Below are 22,236 nucleotides of genomic sequence, written 5' to 3' on the forward strand. Positions count from 1 at the left end.
AATTAACTTAGGAATGGGTGGGTGTAAAAATGGTGGGTTTAGACACAGGAAAAAGCTAAACTCAATTTTTTGACACTCAGGTTGCTGTCAGTCAAGATGACAGCATGACATAAATGGAAAGAATAAATAACTGAGTCAGAAGACCCCGTCCCTGGGTGGTGAAAAATCCCAGTCTAGCCATTTCCTGTTTCTAAATCCATTTTTACACTCATCCTTTGCTAAGTGAATTAAATACAGAGGTAGGGTTCTGTGCCTAAGACCAAGGCCACAGGCCCCACCCTTGCTTGGCCCTGCCACTGCTTGCATATATTATCCTTGGTTAAGTGCCTTCCCTTGGCTGAGCATCAGATTTAGGAAAGATTATATCTAAGGTTCCTTCCAGTTCCACATTCTGTTATTCCAGGAAGTATTCTCCTGAAAAATGAAGGCTAGAAAGTCAGACCTAGTACTTATACTCTTTTCCCTTACTTACATCAATCACAGTAGTTCCTTATTCATTTGGTCAGTCAAGAAGTATTTATTAGGTGCTTACTATGGGCTAGGCACTGTGATAAGCACTGGGGACAGAAAAAGGCTGAGTTTTCTCTCAAAGGCTCAAAGCCTAATGGAGAATACAACAGGCAGCCCTACTCCTACCCCACACTGAGTCACCCAACTGTGTAAGAAATTCCTCCACTAGAGTCCTGCTGCCTCATGGCCCTCTATGCACCTCGGGTCACTCGCCATTGCCATGTACCACAACCTGCGCCCTCCCAAGATGTCCCTGTTAGCGAGAAATGTGGCCAAGGATACCAGGGGTGTGTGCGAAGACTTCCAATGGGAATTTGGTCTTTATAGTACCATAGTTGATGTGTTTGTACCATTTGATGTCTACACTCGTTGCCCAAGAGGATTTGCTTATGTTCAATTTGAAGATGTTCACGATGCTGAAGATGCCGGGAATAATTTAGACTGAAAATGGATTTGTGGATGTCAGATCAAAATCCAGTTTGCCCAAGGGGATCACAAAACACCAAATCAAATGAAAGCCAAAAAGGGAGACATGTATACAGCTCTTCTCGCTGTGATGACTATGACAGATATAAGCGAACCAGAAGCCAAAGTTAGGAAAGGAGGAGGTCTAGGATTCATTCTTTTGATTACAACTACAGAATATCTTATACTCCTAGAAAATAAGTGTGATGTGTGGTTTTTAACTATTGCAGTTGATTGGAAAACAAAAACATATTTACTATTCGGCTGTTAAGAGTTTTTAAAATATTCTGAGTTTTTTGTATAATCTGCTTGTAACCATATGTAGGAACTATCATATATGGCATGATTCATTGACATTAAAATAATTATTTGACTCTTAAAAAGAAGAAATAACTTCCTCCACTATCACTCTTCCAGCAGGGGTGTCTGAAGATGGCTAGATATAAGACTCTTCTCTCTTTGTTTGCCTTGTTTTCCCCTATTCTCCAATCTAACTGACAGATGCTCCTTCACAGAGATCCTCAGGCTTCAGGGACAGAAAACAGACCTGCCTGTCCAGTGCAGAAGGGGCTTAGTTCAATAACAAATGGCTTCTTCTTGTGAGTTTTGTGTCCCAGAAGTGACCATGGAGGAGCAGGGCTGGAGTTAACAGGAGACTAAAACATAAAAAAACCCTTTATTTTTGGCCAAAAAAATTGGTACAGGGACAACTGGGATACACCAAACATCCATGGAGTAGGTGTGTCTCCCAGAAAGACAGATCTCTCCCAATTATCCCCAATAGTGTGGCATGTGAAGAAGGCATTGCAGAGGTCAGGCAGTTTTCAAATGAAGAAATCAAACAATTTATGGTCATATAAAAACATGCTCTAAATCATATTGATTAAAGAAATGCAAATTAAAACAACCTTGAGATATCATTTTACACCTACAACATTGGGTAAAATTATTGAAGGGTAAAGCAACAAATTATGAAGTGGACATGGAAAAATTGGGACACATTCAATGTCAGTGGCAACCATTTTGGATAGCAATCTGGAATTATGTCCAAAGAGTTATTAAACTGCCTATACCCTTTGAACCAGTGATACCACTACTTGGTCTATTTCCAAAGATAATTAGGGAAATGTAAAAGAACCCATAGGTTCTAAAATGTTGAAAGCAGCTCTTTTTGTGGTGGCAAAGAACCAGAAATTGCAGGGATGCCCATCCATTGGGGAATGGCTAAACAAGTTGTTGTACATGATAGTGATGAACTACAACTGTGCTATGAAAAATGTTGAGCTCAATGTTCTTAGAAAAAAAAGGAAAGGCTTGCACAAGATAATGAAGAGTGAAAATTAGCAGAACAAAGAGAATATTGTGTATAATAACAGCAATATTGTTTTAAGAAAGATTTTTAGTGAAAATAATTCTATTATAAATACCCAAATTAACTATAAAGAACAGATGAAGAAAGATGCTATCTGCATACAGAAAAAAAAATTGATAAATAGAATTACACATAGAGTAATTCTACATATGTATATCTATTTGTGTATAATGATAGCCATCACCAGGGCAGGGTGAAGGGAAGGTAGAAAAAAAGAAGAAAAAAGAAATTTACATGATAATTTTATTGTACATTTGAAAAAAAGAGCAAATTGTGCAGAGCAGACTTGGAGTTTCATGTACAATCAACATTTTTATTTTACAATGTTATGGAAATATTTGTATTCCACATGTGTTAATGTAATAAAAATAAAAGAGTATAAAAAATCAGTGAAAAAATACCCATTCTAATAGAAGAGACTGGTGTGTATATGTAGGGATGAATGTACCCCAAGTTTAGGGAGCAGTATTCAGTCTCTTCTCCTCTTATTATATGGTTTCACTAAATAAATGCTTTGTGTTGAATTACTTGTATGCTCTGACAGACTAACAAAAATATAGGCATACCTGGAAGTTCGCGATCTATGGTTTTGAGTGGAAGAAAACACAGAAGATATCTGAAAACAGGAATGACTTTCCTGGTGTCCATATGTATGAGAAGAGTGTGTCTCAGGTGCAACACACTAAGTCAATCAATAAACAGGGATTTATTGCACATCTACTGCACACCCAGCTCTGGGCAAATACTGTAATGGATACAGAAGAAATAAGATTTGGTGCCTACTCTTGTGGAGTTGACATTCTAGTCCAATAAATAATTCTAATATATGTGTAACTATTTGAGAATATTGAAGTACCATAGTTGATGTTAATAAAAGGTATGGAAGTGATCAGTGGAAATTTAAGTGGCCAGAGAAGACAGCCAGTGGTGCAGTGCATAGAGCACAGGGCCTGGAGGGGAGATGGGGGGATCTAAGTTCAAAGGTAGCCTCAGACATTTACTAACTGAGTGACCTTAGGAAATTCACTTAACCCCTATTTGCCTCAGTTCTTCATCTGTAAAATGGGGACACACTGGAGAATGAAATGGTAAACCACTCTAGTACCTTTGCCAAAAAAAAACCCAATTGACAAAAGTCCAGGAGTCACATAGAGTCAGACATGACTGAATGACTGAATAACACTAACCAAAAGCTCCCTAATTGGAAGGAGTATTTGAGTCGGCCCTGAAGGGACTGGCAGGATTTGGATTGGCAGAAAAGTAAAGGGGAAATGTTCCATTCCGGGAGAGAAAACCCATGGCTTATATGAATGACAGCCAGGTATAAAGAACTTAAATGAGGTACTGGCCATTTCATGGCATGAAGATAGCTTGGAGAGAGCTAGGAAGTGCTGAGAATCTCTTTTCCCCTATGATGAGGAAAATGGAAAGACCGGTTTTGGTTTCATTTCTTGAAATGACGCTTGCCCATCATCTGATCCCTTGTATTCTTGTCAGGCTGGAGCAGGATGATATAGCACTTAGGGAAGAATAAACAGCCCATCAGGCCTGCCCCAGATGCTAAAATGGCAAAGATCTCCACAGCTACAATGTCCTTGCCCTGAGCACTCAGGTGGGCTGGGATGAAGGAGATCCAAACACAGGAGAAGACCACCATACTCAGAGTGATGTACTTGGCTTCATTGAAGGTGTCAGGCAGTCGGCGGGATAGGAAGGCCACCACCAGACTGACCAGAGCTAGGAAGCCCAAGTAGCTTAGCATAGCATAGAAGAGCTCCGAAGAGCCTGCACCACACAGCATGGTGACTTTGGGCCCTGCCTCTGTAGACTTCATGGGCACTGGAGGCCAGCCTATGACCCAGAACATACACAGAACAATCTGGACCAATGAGAAGCCAATGAGGATGGCATTGGGGAGACTTGATCCTGCCCACTTCCTGAATCTAGCATCTGGTCTGGTGGTCCTGAAGGCAGACACAACGATGATGGTTTTGGCCAGAGTGGTGGACACGCAGACTGTGAAGATAATCCCAAAGGCTGCCTGGCGCAGGGCACAGGTCAGAGGTATCGGGAAACCAATGAACATGAATGGGCAGAGGAAACATAGTGCCAAGGAGCAGAGAAGGAGGTAACTTAGCCTGTGGTTGTTGGCTCTGACTATGGGAGTGTGGTGATGCCATATGAAGATGCCAAGGATGGTCAAGGTGAGAAGAAAAAGAAAGGTTGTACAGGTGGTTAATGCCATGCCCAGGGGCTCCTTGTAGGAGAGGAAGTCAAGAATCTTGGGGATGCACTGATTCTTCTCATTGTTTGGCCACTGGTCCTCTGGGCACTTCAGGCAACTGGCACTGTCTGAAAGAGATTTGGGGTGATGAGTCAAATAAAGGAAGTGAGCAAAGACTTTTCACACTGGGAGAACGTTTCCTTGGTCCAGTAGATCTTCCCCTCTTCTTGACACCATATTGATATGAAAGAAGTATACATTCTTATCAGATTTTGTTAGCTGCCATATGACACTGCTGGCTTTCATCATCCTGTAGTCCACCACAAATTTTAAGTATTTTTAGGAAATTTAATTTAATTCTTTCAGTGCTCGGGTTGAAAGTGCAAGAGCTATTTATTGGCCTAATCTCAATACTGATCAGCATGGAAGTTTTAACCTGCTCCATTTTTCTAACCTGGGCTAGTTTTTCTCTCCTTAGGTAATCTAAAGTTTGTCCACTTCTGGGGGTTTGACATACTGGTACTGACCTTGGTCTGGACACCTTGGTCCTACTACAACTCTGAACCCCTGAACTCAAAGCAAGCTTTGATCTCCCAAACAGGAGGGATCACACAAATTCACAACTACTGCCATGCAATATTTTACTTATGGTTCCCAGATTTCTATTATACTAGTTCAAAGTAGAATCTGGATTTGAATTCAAGTCTTCCAATTGTTCTCTGGCTCATTTTGTACTAGATGTTTTTACCCTTGTTGGAAGGAAACCTTCAAGAAAATGGCTGAATGGTGACTTTTCAGCTATGTTGTAAAAAAATTGAAGTATGGAGTCCAACAAGACCCTTCCAACTATGAAGTTCTAAGAATTAATATCTTCGTGTCCTTCATATTCTTCTCATCAGGAGTTACTAGCATTATTCTTTGCCATTTCTCGTGTCTGACTCTTTTCACTTCCAACCCACTTACTTCTCCAACTAGTTGTTCTTATCCCGACCCAGCTCCACTAGCTGCTTGGGGTCAAAATGCTTCCACCATGCTCCTGCCTTGCTTACCTAGTACATAGGCTACTTCTCCTTTTGGGCAGTGAAGACACTGATAGCAGCAGCTTGGTTGCCCCTGGATGGCAGACTTCCGGGTTCCCAAAGGACATGTTTTACTGCAGACTGAAAGAGGTGTCTGCTCATAGAGAGACAGAAAAAAAGGAATTGAGTGAAGTTTAGAGGAGAGCTAACAGCATCTGTAAAATCAGTCATTAGCAGGGACTTTTTACCCTTAGAAAGCTGGTCCGCAAATCTGTACTTTTCAGAGTTCTCACTAATGAAGAACATTTCAATTGGACACAGTTGGAATTGGGATGTAATGACTGGGCCCATACTTATTTCTTTCCTCTTGTTAGTTGGCACTATTATTGGAAGGGAACAGGAGGAAGGGGATGGTTTCCAGTTCTCACCTTCCCAGGCCCTTCAGCCCAAATGATGGCACTGCTGTTTATCACCAGTTCTTTCCCAGGAGGTTGCCTGAAATCTAAGTATCCAACCTTGGTAGTCTGCAAAGTGTGGTCAGGAGCAAGGTGTATGTTTATAACATCAAAAATTGCTGGGATCTCCCCATCCCAGGTAAAGAAGATCTCTTCCTGGGCTCCAGTAGTGAAGTGAACAGCCCTTAGATACTGTAAAAGCTGAGGCAAAAACACAAGTATGAAGATAAGGAGGAGTCAAAGAGAGGGCCCAAGGATGCTTACATTGCCTTCATAGTAAATATTCTCACAATTTTGGCTGTGCTTAATGGGTTTCTCCAGGGTTGTTTCATTAATTCTACCTTGTATTCTCAGGTGCCCAGATTGCAAGATCAGAGAGCCACAGATTGAGAGCCAGGAAAGGACTTTAAAAACTTCTTTCCAAGCCCCCTCTTTATAGACATGGGGAAACTGAGGCTTAAAGAAATTATGTTACTAGCCAAGGTCATCCAGAGAGTAAGTAGCTAAGCTGAGACTCAAAGAATCACGAATATTCAGAGTTGGAAAGTCATCAAATCAGCCTACAACCAATCCAGAATCACCTCTAAAGGTGATGGTTTCCTCAGTTTAAAAAATTACCTTGAGGAGAAGCCCATTACCTCTAGGTACAGTCCAGTAACTCTCCTTGGGGAACTTCGAAATTATATCTTCATAGATTGTGAGAGCTTAAAGGGACCTTTGAAATAATTTAGGCCTAGAGAAACTTGCACATTTGTCCTGACCAGGTCAACCAAAAATTTTTTATCTAATCTCAAATGATCCCTCCCTATTACATGGCAATCTTCTAATTAGTATTATCCAAGTGACATCCTATCACACACATGTACAGAGAGAGGAGGGAGAGAGAAGAAGAAGAGAAAGAGAGAGAGGAAGGGGGGAGGGGGAGGGAGAGGGAGTAGGAGAGAGGGGAAGAGAGAGAGAGAGAGAGACAGAGACAGAGAGAGGCATAGGCAAAGTAGCTAGCATGAGTGAGAGAGGGGCATTTTGCCTAAGGGAGCTTGTTCTTGGGGAGGTCTGATGGAGAGAAGGCTTGGGGATGGCAATGTTCCTTGCATTGGTAATGTGTACACACTTCTTTGTTACTATGATGGATTTGGTTTTCTGGGGTTTGAATACATGTCTTGGTTTCATCTTTGAGCAAGATGGTCAGTTGTATTTTGTAATTCAAACCTGGGAATACACTGGCATATTCATACCAGTTGCTGTGGGTATCACATTGGTGATATAACTCTCTAAATCTTTTATTCTTCACAATCTAAAGATCACTCCCTTTGTACAAGGAAACATAAGAAAATTAAAGTCTTTCCTTAAATACGTCCTATAAGAAGGCATCCAAAGATGGAGCTCTTTGTGCTAACTGACCTCAAAGATGCCTTCTGGTTTAGTATTATAATGTTCCATCAATGGGCAAGTTGGCTTTATTATATGAAAGTGCTCATACATCCCTAAAAACACTTACATCACCCAGATGCTACAGTACCTGAAATTTCAATGTCAAAGATGCTGGGGACCACTTAGAGATCTCTAGAAGAAAGAGATTGAGGTATTGTTTCTCCTAAAGCCTTTTTTAGAAATGTAGATGCCCCTAAAAAGTTGAGGTAATTAAAGTTAGCCATTACTACTTAAGCCTCAGTTTCCTGTAAAATTATCTGTAAAATTGGAGTGATCATAATAACACCTCCCACACCTCATGGTCAGAAGCAAATGCGATAATATGTATGAAGTGATCTCCAAACCTGAAGTTTCATATAAATGTTAGCTATTATCACTTAGCTGTGTGACTATGGACAAGTCATTTAACTACTCTGAGCTTCTTTCTCTTCTTGAAAATAGAGAGAAGTAATGCCTACCTCATAGGACTGTTGTGAGTGTAAAATGAAATAAAAGACATTAAATTACTTGTACATATAAAATAATTGAATAACTAACAGCTATGATCAAATGTCATCTCTTCCAAGAAGCCTTCCTGGATCCATTGATCCAGAAGCCAGGATTAATCTTTGTATCTTGACTATGGCACTTATTATAGAATTCTTTCTTGGTCTGCAGCTTTTTTCCCTACTAGGGCATAAGTTCCTTGAGGTTAAGGAGCATACTTCAGGCATCTTTAAGTGCTCAGAGGGCTTTAGGCAATACAACCACTTATCTCTTTACACCTCCATTTCCTATCTAATTTGCCTTTCAGCTGGAATGTTCCAGGGTCTTATTAAATGGCAGGTTGACTCTGTATGTAAAAGCCCTCTCAAACCCCTAAAATATCTTCTCATCACCCACATCCTACAGCACATTACAGCTATCCCCATTTTTAAAGATGAGGAAACAGGTTGAGAAAGATTAAGGGAATTGCCAAATCAGTCAATCAACTAACATTTCTCAGGTGCCTTCTATGTGCCAGTTACTGTTCTGGGTACAAATACAAAAATGAGATGGTTGGTTGTTATCCTTCATTCCTGAAGAAGATCAAAATAGCATCTCTATGTTGGGGTCAAGGTACAGTGGTTCCAACTATGGCTGAGCAGACCCATACAGTCTTAGAAGGCTCTAACATAGGTCACAAAAATAAGGTGCTGCCTGCCTCAAAGATCTTACATTCCACTTTGGACAATAACATGCAATAAGCCTGGAAAAGATAGGCTGCAGCCAGGTTATGAAAGGTTTTCAAGGTCAAACAGGAGAATTGGTAGATTTATCCTGTAGGCCATCAGGAGCCACTTAAGATTCGTGGGAGCAGGGGGAACAGTGCGATGTGGTCAGAAAGCAAATGTTTCTTAAGTAACTTGCCAGGATCACAATATAATTAGTCATACATCTAAGGCCAATGTTCACTTAGGGACTCATACCAGAGAGACACTGCCTCATCATCTGATAGCATCATAGGAAAAAATATGAATACTTTTGATCTCCTTGGAGAGACAACACTCAAGAACTATTTCCTCTCGGTTGTCTTTATCAGTCCAATTTTGGTTGGTTGTTTGGGGAATGAAATTGATGTAAATAATGGCTCTGGATACCATGTGTATCAGTACCTTAGGACAAAATTATCTGATTCTATCTTGAACTTATTCTCAGAGCTGTTTTATAAGGAGAAAGGGAATGCTTCATGCAGTCACGCTTAGGTTAGGAAAATGGTGAGGGTGGGTTGAGGAAGATGGGGAACAAGCATTTATTAAGCACATACTGTATGCTACTGTGTTAAGCTCTTTTCAAATATTATTTCATTTGATCCTCACAACAATCCTGGGAGTTGGGCACTATCATTACCTCGATGTTACATTTAAGGAAATAGAGGCAGACAGAGGTTAAGCTACTTGCCTACATCAATGATTGAGGACCTATTTAAACCCTGACCTTCCCTACCATGAGCCCAGTACCATATGCACTGCGCTACCTAGCTTCAAGGAGTATCTATTTTAAGCTTGGTACACATAGATACTGAGAATCAACACTTAGAGTCTTCCTCACCACTCTTCCCACCACAACATTAAAGAAGCTATCTCAGGGGAGACTGCAAGCCCCACAAGATTGAGCTTCATGCCAGCCGGAGATTCCCTTTGTTCTCCCCACTACCATTGCTTACCTTTAGAATTGAACTCTCTACTGAAGTCTCTTGGGGGCACCTCCTTTCCATGTCTGCTTCTCTGATTGGTTGAAAAGCTTGAGCCTTGCAGGGGAAGTCCATCTCTGCCCCTTCCTAGAGTTATTCTACCTTTGCCTTTTATGGCAGCAGTGACTGGCTCTTTGCCAGGTCTTTCTATTTCTACGCTTCTCCCATCTCATCTTTGTCCTTCATTCATAGCATCATAGATCATAGAACACAGAGCTAGGAACTGAGAGACAATCTAGACCAACCCGTCCATTCCACAGATGAATAAACTGAAGGCCAAGGAGATTAAGAGACTTAGCCAAGAGGTTGTTAGCCCTCCTAACCTCCTTTGCCACTTCCTTCCTGCTCATAGCCTCCTTTATTCTATTCAATGCCCATGGGTAATCATCCTATCCTAGACAGAGCAGGATATAGGGACATGCATGTCTTGTCTCACCTGCCATGGCCTGGAATCTCCTGTACTGGCACAATTGCTACCAGTAAATGATCCCTCCCCAGGAGAGCAGGCCTTCAGGTTCTGATAAGCTGCCAGGAAGGCTTTGGTTGCCAGGTAAGCCTGGTATGTAGCAGTCAAGTCATCCAGGTTCAGTACAGACAGATGGGTCGGTGTCAGCTGCTCCAGCCCTGTGCAGTTAGGGGGAACATGTCCTACTCGAGGGCCAACAGGCTTTAGCCCAGGCCAGGTGCAGCCCAACAACTCCTGCCAGAACAATTTTATCAGGTGGTTGTCTGGGAACATGGCTGGGTACAGAGTTGACAAGAAGTGCTTGAGGCCAGGCACTTGTCCTGAGTGTATCCCCAGAGACAGGCCCCCATTTAGCATCTCTCTGGCTTCCCTACCCAACACTGAGGCATCTGGTGAAAAGGAAGATGACATGAGCCAGATCCTGCTGGTCACGTTCTTCTTTTGGAGGGCCTTGGCAAGGAGAATGAAGTGAATGTGGTAGCAGTCACAGATGATCACCTTAGCAGTGGAGTCCTGGATGGCATCAGCCACATCGCCCACATTGTTGACATGGCCATCAATCCTCTTCGAGAAGCTCACACAGCCTGCATTCTTTCCAACCTCCTTCCGGAATTCCTGATCCAACAACTCAAAGGCACCACTATCTGAGCCTACAAGGCCCACCCAGGTCCAGTTGAAGTAGAAGAGAATCTTGGCCATGGCCTGAGGTTGGTGGGCTCTGCTGGGGACTGTGCGGAGCATGGAGGGGAACCGGTGGCGGTCAGAAAATTGGGGATGTTGAGATCCGTGACTTATCTGGGGGAAGAAAAAGGGCCAAATGTTCCTGGCCAGAAAAACTCAGCACTTGGCTTGATATTTCTTGGGGCCTCACAGCAGTTGCCTGGGGGTTAAACCTTGCTCTATTTTCAGTCATTCACAAAGACCTGACCTTTCATCCATACACTGGAGATAGAGGGAGCTAGGTAGCAGAGACAATAGAGTTCTGAACCTAGAATCAGGAAGTCCTGTATTCAAATCCTTTCTCAATCACACAGCTGCAAGATCATGGGCAAGTTACTTAACTTTTCTCACCCTCAGTTTCCTCCTCTGTAAAAAGAGGATAATAGTAGCACCTGCCTCACAAGACTGTTGTGACTTAAATGAGGCAATGTGTGTTATATGCTTTGCGAACCTCAAAGTACTATATGAATGCTACCAGTTACTAAGTAGTCCTAGTAGTAGTAGTAGTATTACATGTACCATCTAACTCCTAGAGTTGTTGGAGAAGAACATTTTATAAGCCTAAAAGAAAAATAGAAGCTATTATTATTTAAGCAATTCTCCAATGGATGCCCTATCATGTTACTTCTCCCTCTGCTCTGGGGCTATTACTGGGAACTCACAAGTTTGTAAATTGGGACCACAGAGTATGGATTTGCCTTCCTAAGGCTATAGCTCACAAGCCCAGACCAGTAAACTCACCTTTAATAGTCAGCCAGTAGACACAATTAGGTCAAAGCAAAGCCCTTTACTAAGCTGATGCTGGCTTTACAAAAAATCTGGGTTACAATCTCACAAATACACACAGCCCCAGTGGGAATGGTGGTCACACAGAGGACAATGGCAATGGAGAACACATGTAGGAAAGACATGTGGCCTAGGCAAACTCATTCCTCCTACAGTGTGAGGTCCCAGCATCCTTCCTCTTCTCATTAGGTACTCACACTGTTCTTCCCTATGCTTAATATATTTGCCATGTGGGCCACTCATCTGGGCTCTCTAGTCTGCTCCTCTCTATGGCTCAACTCCCCATTTCCAGAGAGAGTGTCCTTTTAAATCTATGCTCAGTCAGCCAATAAACATTTAATAAACATTTACTATGTGCCAGGCATTGTGCTGAGTGCTAGGGATGAACAGAAAGATATTGTCAATTCTCTTCCCTGCTGACAGAGATTGCACTCCTTGAGTACACTCCTTGAGTGCAATTGAGCGTCTGCCCAATTCGTCCTACCCCCCAACTCTGTCTCTTTGTCTCACTGTACTCCCTACTGGATGCAGTGTCTCATACAGGGTAAATAACTATTGCAAGAGACCGTGATTAATAAAGAGAGGAGAGGGCGAAGAGCAAGTCCCCCTCCTTCCCCTCTGGTAGAGGCACAAGGGTCACTCCACAAAACTGCTGCCTGCCTTGAATGTCTCAAGTTCTCCCTAGGCTGCCACCTTGGATTTGTCAAGTTCGCGACAGATGTGGCCCATCTTTCGTCAACCAACATCTAGTTGACTTTCTAATTCCATCAGGGAAACTTCTTCACATTTTTGTAAATGAGTAACATGGTAAAAATATGTCTTTGCATTTATTTTAACACAGCAATAACCCATCAGTCTGTGAGCTTATGCTCTATAACTTCATCGCTGGGCTGGACCTAATACAAATGTGTGTGTGAGAAAACATAATGCCATGGCTGGATGAAAGTAATTAATACCAACAACAATAACCACAGATAACCAGTTCTACAGAATTTTAAGGTTTGCAAAGCACTTTTGGCACATGTTATTTCACTCCATCCTCACAAGCCTGTGATTTAGGGGCTATGGTTATCCCCTCAGACAGATGAAGTGACATGCTTACAGTCACACCTCTAATAAGTGTCTGAGGCAGGACTCGAACCACATCTTCCTTCCCCACGCCAAGTCCAGAGCTTTATATACTCCAGAACTATTCCCAATAACATATGTTAACACAGGGAGATGGGAGTGGAAAGGGATACTTTTGTCCACTTCAGAGAAGGATATGTCAACGGTGCTTTCACCATCCCCTGGAAAGATTTTAGTGTGACCTGAAATCATGGGCATCTTTTTGGCCAGTTTGATGAGGGTGGTTTCATCTCTGAGAAAGAAGGTCAGAGGCCAAAATCATATTTAGAAGAAGGTCCCATGTAGAAGATTGTTGGCAGGGTGAAATGATCATTGTCACTAGCATTGACACCAGGCAAGGCTAGTCTTACTCTAAGGCAGAATGGGCAGTAGTATGATTTGATGTGTGGCTATATACCCTAATCTCTCCCTTCCTGGCTTATTAATAAAGCCTGAAGTGCTATAAATAATGCTTTATCCCTTTATGATGAGCATGTGCCTGAGGTGGGGGTGAACCTTTATTAACCCAGGGATATTTATACTAATTCACTAGAAAGCACATCGGATTGTGAGTTAGGAGACCAGGATTTGGGCACTGGCTTCACCAATTGAATTCCATATTTCTTTATGCAAATTACTTGAGCTACCCAATTTCTTGATAAAATAAAATTCAGTTCCAAAAGCATTTGATGATGTATGTGCAAGGCACTGGGGATAAACAAACAGTAATTATATAGCCCCTGTCCATAAGAAGCTTACCTTGTACTTGGGCCAAACAGCATGTGCACAGATAAGTAAATGTGAAAAGTGAACAAAGTAAATACGAAGTGATTTTGGGGGGAGAGAACCCTAAAGACTGTGGGAGATCGGCCGAGGCCTCCTGAGAGGTACAGAACTTGAGCTGGACATTGAAGAGAAACTAAGTCATTAAATGACTTGCCCAAGGTCACACAGTTCCTGGGGTGGGGGGGCGGGGACAGTGTCCTTTTACTACACCAAGTTTCCTCTCTGATTCATGAACTGAATCTTCATCTGCTTTTGCTGGTGTTGCTGGTATCCAACTCTCCATGACTCTATTTGGGGTTTTCTTAGCAAAGATACTAGGGTGGTTTACCATTTCCTTTCCCAGCTCATTTTACAGATGAGGAAAATAAGGCAAAAAAACTTCTCCAGGGTCACACAGCTAGTAAGTGTCTGAGGCTGGATTTGAAATCGGGAAGATGAATTGTCCTGACTCCAAGGCCGATGCCCTGTCCATTGCACCACCTAGCTGCCCTATATATGTAACTGGCTTATTTGTAATTGTTTTCTTTGTATTTCTTTTGTATATATTCATATATGCATTCACCTCACTTTTAGAATGTTTGCTCCCAGAGAAAAGGGATTTTTTTTTCATTCTTTGTATTGCCAACCCCAGTGCTTAGAAAATAGCTGGTGCTTAAGAAATGATTTTTGACTGATTGATTGATTGAAAGGTGTTTTGGGTCCAGGTTATAAAAGGATTTAAAAAGTAAATAGAAGAACATGAATTTTATTGTAGAAGCAATCAGAAGTCATTAGACATCATTAAGTATGTGAGTGACTCTAGGGTAAACTGACCAGACTCAGTGTGGAGAGGTCATTGAGGTATAGTGAGAAGAGCCCCAGGTGTAGAGTCTAGCATCTGGGCTCAAAACTCAGCTCTCCTACTTACCACCCATGTGACCTGGGGCAGATTACTTCACACCTCTGTTCCTCTTCTGAAAAATAAGGGAGTTGGATCTGATCATCTCTTGGGTCCATCCAGGCTCTTATCCCTACGAGCACATGTTCCTATAACTAATTGTGAACTCCTTGGCAGGAGCTACTCCCTAGAGCCAACCTCCACCAGGTTCATGTGCCCAACCCAAACCTGTCCAGCTTACTCCACTGATGGCCATTCTGGGAATTACACTCTGCAACATTCTAGAGATATGAAGTCATCCTAAGTAATTGCAAGAGATTCAAAGATTCTCGAGGGCAAAATTAAATTTAAAGTCACTATTCTTTAACGCCGCCATATAAGCCTGATTTGGATATGGTATAGACAAGAGACCCGCTTGCTAGTTCTACCTGCTCTAGAATTAACTCTCCTTCCCATCTTCCTCTATTTGCTCAGGTCCCAGTTAGCTGTCAAGGAAGGAACCATTAACAACAAAGTGTTTATTAATACTAATTACAATAATCTTAATATTATATTCCTTATTATTTAAATATCATTCATAATAATAGCCAACATGTATACAGCACTTTAGGATTATAAAACATTCTGCCCATGTTTATCTCATTTTCTCTTCACAACATCCCCGTGAAATAGTTGCCATTGCCAAGCCCAATTTATAGATGAGGAAAGTGAGGCTGAGAGATGTTAAGTGACTTACTTGCCCATGGCAGCTTGGTGATGAAGTAAAAAGACAAACATCTTGGAGCCCAGAGAACCACGCTGTATAACACTGAGCAAGTCATTTAAACATGCTGGGCTTCTTCTTTATACACGTGTAAAATGAGATTCATTTCCCTTGCCTTACTTAGCTCACAAAGGTTTTGTAAGGAAAAACATTTGATGAACTCGAAAAGTATGACTTAAATGGAAACAATTACTTTTATTAAGTGGTTTCAATACTATGGAGTATTTTCATTTTAATAGCTTGTAACCTAAGGAATGAATCTCTAGTGGTAACATGTCAGGTATCATGAAAAACCTAGAGCAAAACTATTTTGCCTTTTCCTGGAATTCCTCAAATCACATTAAGTGATCAGCCATCCACAGTACCCTGGAGTGCACATGGCTTGGCTGTAGGTGGGAAGGACCCAGGGCCTCTGGGAACAAAGAAGGACTTTTAGTCTTGGAGCAGAGAGGAAAACATTGCAGCAGGTACCTCTCATAGCCATGAATTCTCTACCATGTCTCGAGGTATATCACTCACCTGAGGGACTCGGTAAACTGACAGCAGCTCAGCCATGGCCTCTGACTCCGGAGAAGTCATCCCACCTATGATTCCCAGGAGTCGGCGCTGGGGACAGCAATCAAAGTTGGGTGTCAGGAGGAGCTGTCCAGACAAAAGGCCCAGAGTGCTCCCAAGAGCCCGGTGCCCAGACACACAGGAGTCATAGACCTGGAATCCCACAGTGATGTTGGGCAGGAAGGTGGGGTCTTGATTTGCTTCTTCCATGGCAAATAGCATGCCGAGGGCATCCAGGAAGAAACGAGCTTTGAATCTTAAGGAAGGAACAAAATACAGCGGGCTCACAAAATCCTCGAAAGCATCCCCTGTCCCCATTGGCTGGATGGATTCTTGTTTCCATGGTGATTTTGTGCTCCTTCCCTACACCTCACTGGACCTCAGTTTCTCTCCTCTTTAAAATAAGAGGATTAAACTACATAGGTATCAGTGGTCCCTTTGGCAGAACATGGACTCTCTTTGGAATCCTTTTCAGAACATTGGTTCTAAATGTATAAAACAAATAGGGTCACAAAGGAAACCAAAGATTAATGAAATTAGAGATAGATTTTTTTCCTAAGTTCCTAGACAACACCCTACCCCCATTCCCCTGGTTGAGAGTATCTGATCTGGGTGATTTCCAAGTTCCTGTCAAGAGTTTTGCATAGTGGACAGAATGTAAGCCTTGGGACCAGGAAGCTTTTGGTTTGGATCCCACTTCACTCACTCTGTGATCCAAGAGAAGTCAGTTCATCTCTAACCCTCACTTTTGTCAGCAGTGGAAAGGATATAGGCTCAGAGGAAACAAGGCAGAAAGTGCATTAGCAACTTAAGTATGAGATTCTATTGTTGTCATTGCAATGCATCCTTAGACAAATTATTTGGATGGAGATATTAGGGTAGCAGTTCTTAAATTAGCTGCTGATACAAAGTGAATATGTGACTTGGCAGAGATGCAGGATTATTGGCCAGACAGACCATGAGAATGGGCCAAATCCCACAAGATACAGTTCAGCTGACATAAAGATAAGGGTTTTTGCACTTTAAAAAACCCCTTTATGAGAGTGGGACAAAGGAGACTCGACTAGAAAAGGGTTCAAGAGAAAATGACTTTGAAGTTTGAATTGACTCCAGGAGAAGACAATGTGACAGAGAAATGGGGTGGGGGGAAGAGAACTGAAATCTTTGACTGCACCAATGAAAAGGGAGGGATTCCTGTCCTGCTGTGCTCTGCGCCGGTCAGGCCCCATCTGGAGCAGCACCACAGAGACCAATGGTAGAAGGTAGATGGGAGGCAGATATAGACTTAGCATGAGGAATCTCAAATTCCTCACAATTAGACCCGATAGAAAATGGGATGGGCTGCCTCAGAAAGCAGTGATTGTCCTCTCTCTGAAGTACTTTTGATAAAAGCTACTTAGGCACCTGTAAGGGTTGTTTTATATCTGTTGTTGTTCAGTCCTGTCCGACTCTTTGTGATCTCATCTGGGGTTCTCTTGGCAAAGCTACTAGAGGGGTTTGCTATTTCCTTCTCCAATGGATTAGGTGAGCAGAAGTTAAGTGACTAGCCCAGGATCACACAGCTAGCATGTATCTGAGGCCAGATTTGAACTCAATCTTCCTAACTCCAGGCTCAGCATTCTTTCCACTGAACCATCTAGCTGCTTCTTGCTATTTACAGGAATCATCATTTGGAAAGAGGTGGAAATCAGTTTCCATTCATCTTCTTTTCAACTCCAAGGACTTCATGAATGTTAACTGAATTAAATGAAACTTTAGGGTTTGGGGCATTCCACTGCAGAAGGGTCACTGGAGCCTGCCCAGAAAAATGGCGACATGCCTTCTAAGGGAACCCAGGAAGTTTGTCTTGGAGGAAAGAAAGCAAGGGGAAAGGCCAGAAGGTGGTTGCTGGCTTTGGGGTGGGTTTTGCCTTGTTTTGTTTGGGGGTGGTGCTAGGGAGAAGATAACTGCCTTCAGATGTGTGAACAGACACAAAGTAGAAGAGGGTTTGGAGTTCTTCTGCTTGGCCACCCAAGGACAGCACTCTACCTGATGGGTGGAAGCAACAGGGAGGCAGATTTTAGCACAACATGAGAAAGAAGTCTCCAATAACTGGAACTGTCTAAAAAAGGAACTGACTGCTGTGAGAGGTAGTGATTTCCTCATCATAGTAAGTGTTCAAGTAAAGAATGAAAGACTATCACCAGTGTTGTAGAAGACATTGCTGACTATGGTGGGGGGACAGGGAATAGAAGACATGGCTCATTGGGGTCCCTCCAACTCTTATTATGTTATGAGCCAATGATTCTAGGGAGCCAACCTTGAATTAGGTGATCTCTGACAAAGAGTAGGAGGCAGAGATTCCATTTCTGAGATGCTGTGAAATTGGCTACTACACAAGACCCAGTCACTCGCAAGTCCTTTAAATTCACACCAACATGATCTCATCCCTCTTAGTTTCTCTCTCTCTCTCTCGCTCTCTCTCTCTCTCTCTCTCTCTCACACACACACACACACACACACACACACACACACACAACTAATGAATAAGCCAGGGCCAGGCTCTGCCCATTCAGACTAGTATAATCTTGAAGGACACATCTTGGTAAAAGGGGGTATGGAAGCACTGTGCCTCAGCCCCCCAGGTGTGCCCCCCACTCTATGACTTAGAGTATACTTGCCCCTCTCCTTTAGTCCTTTCCCAGGAATAAAGGGCAAGACTTACTGTTGGCATGGTGGCTGCTCTGGAGGCTGGTGAAAGGTCACCTTCTGCCGGACAAGCTGGGCATGTAAGGGGGTGACAGCTCCAATGAGCACATCCCCCTTAACAGAAAGCTGTTCAGTGGTACTAGGGGCAGGTAGCTGGCATTGAGATTGGACAGCATTGAATGGAGAGAGGAATGAGATCAGGGTAAGGAGCAGCAGCAAGCAGGGCATGGTGCTGGGGTCTTCCTGTATATACTTAGTGATCTTCAGTCTTCAGAGGATGCCTGCCACCATCTGGAGTTGTTCTTTGCTGAAGCACCAGATATCATGGATCATTGCTATTAGGAGACTGAGGAATGAGCTCTTCTCAGGACTGTGGCACTATGCCCACTTTGCTCTCTCCCTAGAATAGTCTCTTTTATCGGATGCAGTTTCTGAATCTTACCTCCTAAATCTTCCCCAGGCAAAGCCTATGTCAGTTCTGATCACAATCTGACAGTGCTCATGTCACTTCTCCCTCTGTTTCATCATGACTGAGCTGGAGCTCTCTGAAGCACCAAGTCCCTTACCCTGAGCAGAGCTCTGTCCTAGCAGACAAGTGATTCCACCTGCTATACCCCTGCCAAGCTCCTCGATTCATGACAGGCCCTAACTTCCCTCACAGAAGGAGCCTTTCCTAAAGACAGCTCTTGGATCTGTGTTTATGAAGTATTCAGCCTGGGCCCCCTGACAACTCCAGAGCCTCCAGGGTGTGAACACAACCTGTAATCTGCAAAGCCAAAATTAGACTGAGTAGCATGTGGACCAAACTGGCCTCAAGGTTCTGCTGACATTGTCCTTATGATCCCAAGAGGGCTTACTGTCCCCTGGATGAGGAAGGAAAACAACTGTACCTGATTTATCCCTCCAGAGCCACTGAGCAAATATCTAACTCAGACTGGGTGGTATCATGGGTCACCTCTACTAATGGGAATGACCCACAATGGGATTGAGGTCCAGGATTCATTCTACTGTGTAATTTGGGAGCTCAGGGTGGACCAAAGAATCAGGCTGGCTGTACCAAGGAGACCAGCTCCCACTTTTCTGATGGTCTGTAAAGTGCTTCATAAATCACTTTCCTTTCTCATAACAACCCTCTGAGGCAGAAGGCAGGTATGATTGTCTCTATTCTATATGTGATGAAACCGAGAGTTCAGGAGTGTAAATGCCTTCCACACCACACCAATCACACAGCTTCTATAAAAGGACATTCAGTGACTTCTCTTGGGCCACTCAGCTGGGAGCAGAGGTGAGCCTTCCTACTGCCAAACCACTTTGATATTTCTGTTTAATCTCTTTCTGGTTACAGAGAACTTCAGATTCTAAATACAACCCCGTAAGTTGGATAGGGCAAAGATTATCTTTGGCTGACACATGAAGAAACTGAGGCACATGCAAAGTGGCTTTCTTATCTAAGGGCACATCTCAAGTGAGTGGTAGAGTCAGGGCAAGAACCCAAATCTTCTGGCTCCTCAGACCGGGTTTATGTATCACCCACAGCTACTCCTGTCCCAAATATTCTGTGAATCATTGAGGAGGGGACAGAATCACAGTTATCTATCATTATCTATTCCAGATTCATCAAGTACCTGCTCAACCCAGTATGCCCAGCCCAATATTATATATAGTCCCTGCACTCAAGAAGCTTTCATTCTAGGGGAAGAAAGAGTGAACTAATAAATGTTTAACAACTGGCTTTGAGGGGTGTGCTGGGGGAGTACATAGGATACACTTTGAGGTTTAATCTGCATTGTTAATATTTTCTCCATCACTGAATTCTAGACAATCCACAAAACAATAAACCAAGTCATGATTTGTATCAGATGCCATTTTCTGAGATGTAGGTGCTCATACTGAAAATTTAACAATATACCTCTCTGAGCTAGCGCTAGCATACACTTAAAGAGAAGTCTGACACCACTGTAGATTTTAAAAGAAGAGAGGCTCAAGGCTGAATAAAGTGAATTATTTGTGAGTTAAAATGTCAGTCTTTTGGGCATTTAGCTCATGAAAGAGAAAAGATGGCTTTGGGAAGGAATCTAAAGTTAAAGTTTGTTTTTTATATGGATCAAATGCTACTGTGGGTGAAGAATGACCCTCCTGACCTGTGATTAGCTCTCTAGCCTGACTCAAAGCCACCCCCCTACCCGTTGCCCTGCCAATGCATCCTTTTCCACCCTGCTACATTCTTTTACCTTAGACATCACCTCGATTGGGCAACCCAGTACCCTCCCACTAAAGTCCTGCAGTGTCTCCTTGTTGCTGAGAAGTGTGAGACAAAATCTGATAGCCAAGCCCTTCCTCAATCTACCTTCTCCCTGAATTTTCAGCCTTATTTCTCACTACTCTTTGAAACTCAAGTGATCCATCAATAGCATTTATTAATGTTCCAGGCACTAGAGATATAAAAACAAAAGTTAAATATTTCTTGCCCTCATGGAGCTTATATTCTAGTGGAAGAGATTATGTATATAGATTAGTGAGCAAAAAATACATACAAGGCAATTTGGGGGGAGAGGGTGCTGAGACCTGGGGCAGGCAAGGGGGTGGGGAAGATCTCATATAGGAGATAGCAATTAATCTGAATTTGCAAGGAAACAAGAGAATCCAAGAAGCAAAGGCAAGAAAGGATTGAATTCTAAGCTGGGGGAAGAACCCAATCAAATGCATGGAAATGAGACATTTCCTGAACCCAAATATTCTAGTCTTCATTCCCAGAATAAATCTTGTGCTTGTCTTGGCCCCTTAAAAGGCCCTTTCCATGGTGGGCATGGTGGCATATGCCTGTAATCACTGCTATTAAGGAGTCAGAGGCCAGTGCACTGGGCTAAGCCAAATGGGTGTCCAAATTCAATCTAACACTCTTATGTGAGCCCCTCAGATCAACAAGTCACAAGGCTATTTAAATAGGAGTGAACTGATCCAAGTCAGAGACTCAGCAGATCTCTTCAGAAGTGGGATCAAACCCATCAGTGGCAATTGCAGCCTGGGTGAAATATGGAGAACCAGCATAAAGGAGCAGGCTGAAGGAGGCTTTTCCTGCCCTTATGCTCCCACACCTCCATCTCCAAATCCTTCTCTTACTTGAGGGCCAACCTTCAAAACCTACCTCCTCTGAGAAGCCATCACTCATCACCCAACTGGCAGTACCCCTCCTCCTTGAGCTCCCACAGCAATCAGAACACCAAATCAAATGAAAGCTAAGGAAGGGAGACATGTATATAGCTCTTCTTGCTATGATGACTATGACAGATATAAGCAATCTAGAAGCCAAAGTTATGAAAGGAGGAAGTGTAGGATTCATTCTTTTGATTACAACTACAGAATATCTTATACTCCTAGAAAATAAGTGTGATGTGTGGTTTTTAACTATAGCAGTTGATTGGAAAACAAAAACACATTTACTATTTGGCTGTTAAGAGTTTTTAAAATATTCTGAGTTTTTTGTATAATCTGCTTGTAACCATATGTAGGAACTATCATATATGGCATGATTCATTGACATTAAAATAATTATTTGGCTCTTAAAAAAGAAGAAATAACTTTCTCCACTATCACTCTTCCAACAGGGGTGCCTGAAAATGGTTAGATATAAGAATCTTCTCTCTGTTTGCATTGTTTTCCCCTATCCTCCAATCTAACTGACACATGCTCCTTCACAGAGACCCTCAGGCTTCAGGGACAGAAAACAGACCTGCCTGTCCAGTGCAGAAGGGGCTTAGTTAGTAACACTTGGCTTCTTCTTGTCTGTTTTGTGTCCCAGA

At 42.7% G+C, this 22,236-nt stretch overlaps 1 protein-coding gene across 1 annotated transcript; it reads right to left on the reverse strand.

Annotated features, from left to right (window-relative positions):
* Window positions 1-3,476: 3,476 nt before the first annotated feature.
* LOC118853961 (extracellular calcium-sensing receptor-like) lies at window positions 3,477-18,943 on the reverse strand. Its single transcript, XM_036764217.1, has 6 exons — window positions 18,453-18,943; window positions 15,713-16,004; window positions 10,125-10,949; window positions 6,019-6,246; window positions 5,621-5,744; window positions 3,477-4,699 (listed from the first exon to the last, which is right to left on the reverse strand). The coding sequence occupies exons 1-6, from the start codon at window positions 18,662-18,664 to the stop codon at window positions 3,792-3,794; spliced, it is 2,589 nt and encodes an 862-aa protein (XP_036620112.1). The 5' UTR covers window positions 18,665-18,943; the 3' UTR covers window positions 3,477-3,791.
* Between the last annotated feature and the right edge of the window lie 3,293 nt (window positions 18,944-22,236).

The sequence above is a fragment of the Trichosurus vulpecula genome, chromosome 6 (genome assembly GCF_011100635.1).
Source record: "Trichosurus vulpecula isolate mTriVul1 chromosome 6, mTriVul1.pri, whole genome shotgun sequence".
NCBI lineage: Eukaryota > Metazoa > Chordata > Mammalia > Diprotodontia > Phalangeridae > Trichosurus > Trichosurus vulpecula.

Excerpts from the sequence above, each read along its gene's own strand:
- LOC118853961 (XM_036764217.1), bottom strand. The coding sequence starts at position 18,664 with ATGCCCTGCTTGCTGCTGCTCCTTACCCTGATCTCATTCCTCTCTCCA. Across the intron at positions 16,005-18,452 it reads GAGCAGCCACCATGCCAACA|ATTCAAAGCTCGTTTCTTCC; the intron begins GTAAGTCTTGCC and ends TCCTTCCTTAAG. Across the intron at positions 6,247-10,124 it reads GAGATTCCAGGCCATGGCAG|CTTTTACAGTATCTAAGGGC; the intron begins GTGAGACAAGAC and ends TTTTTGCCTCAG.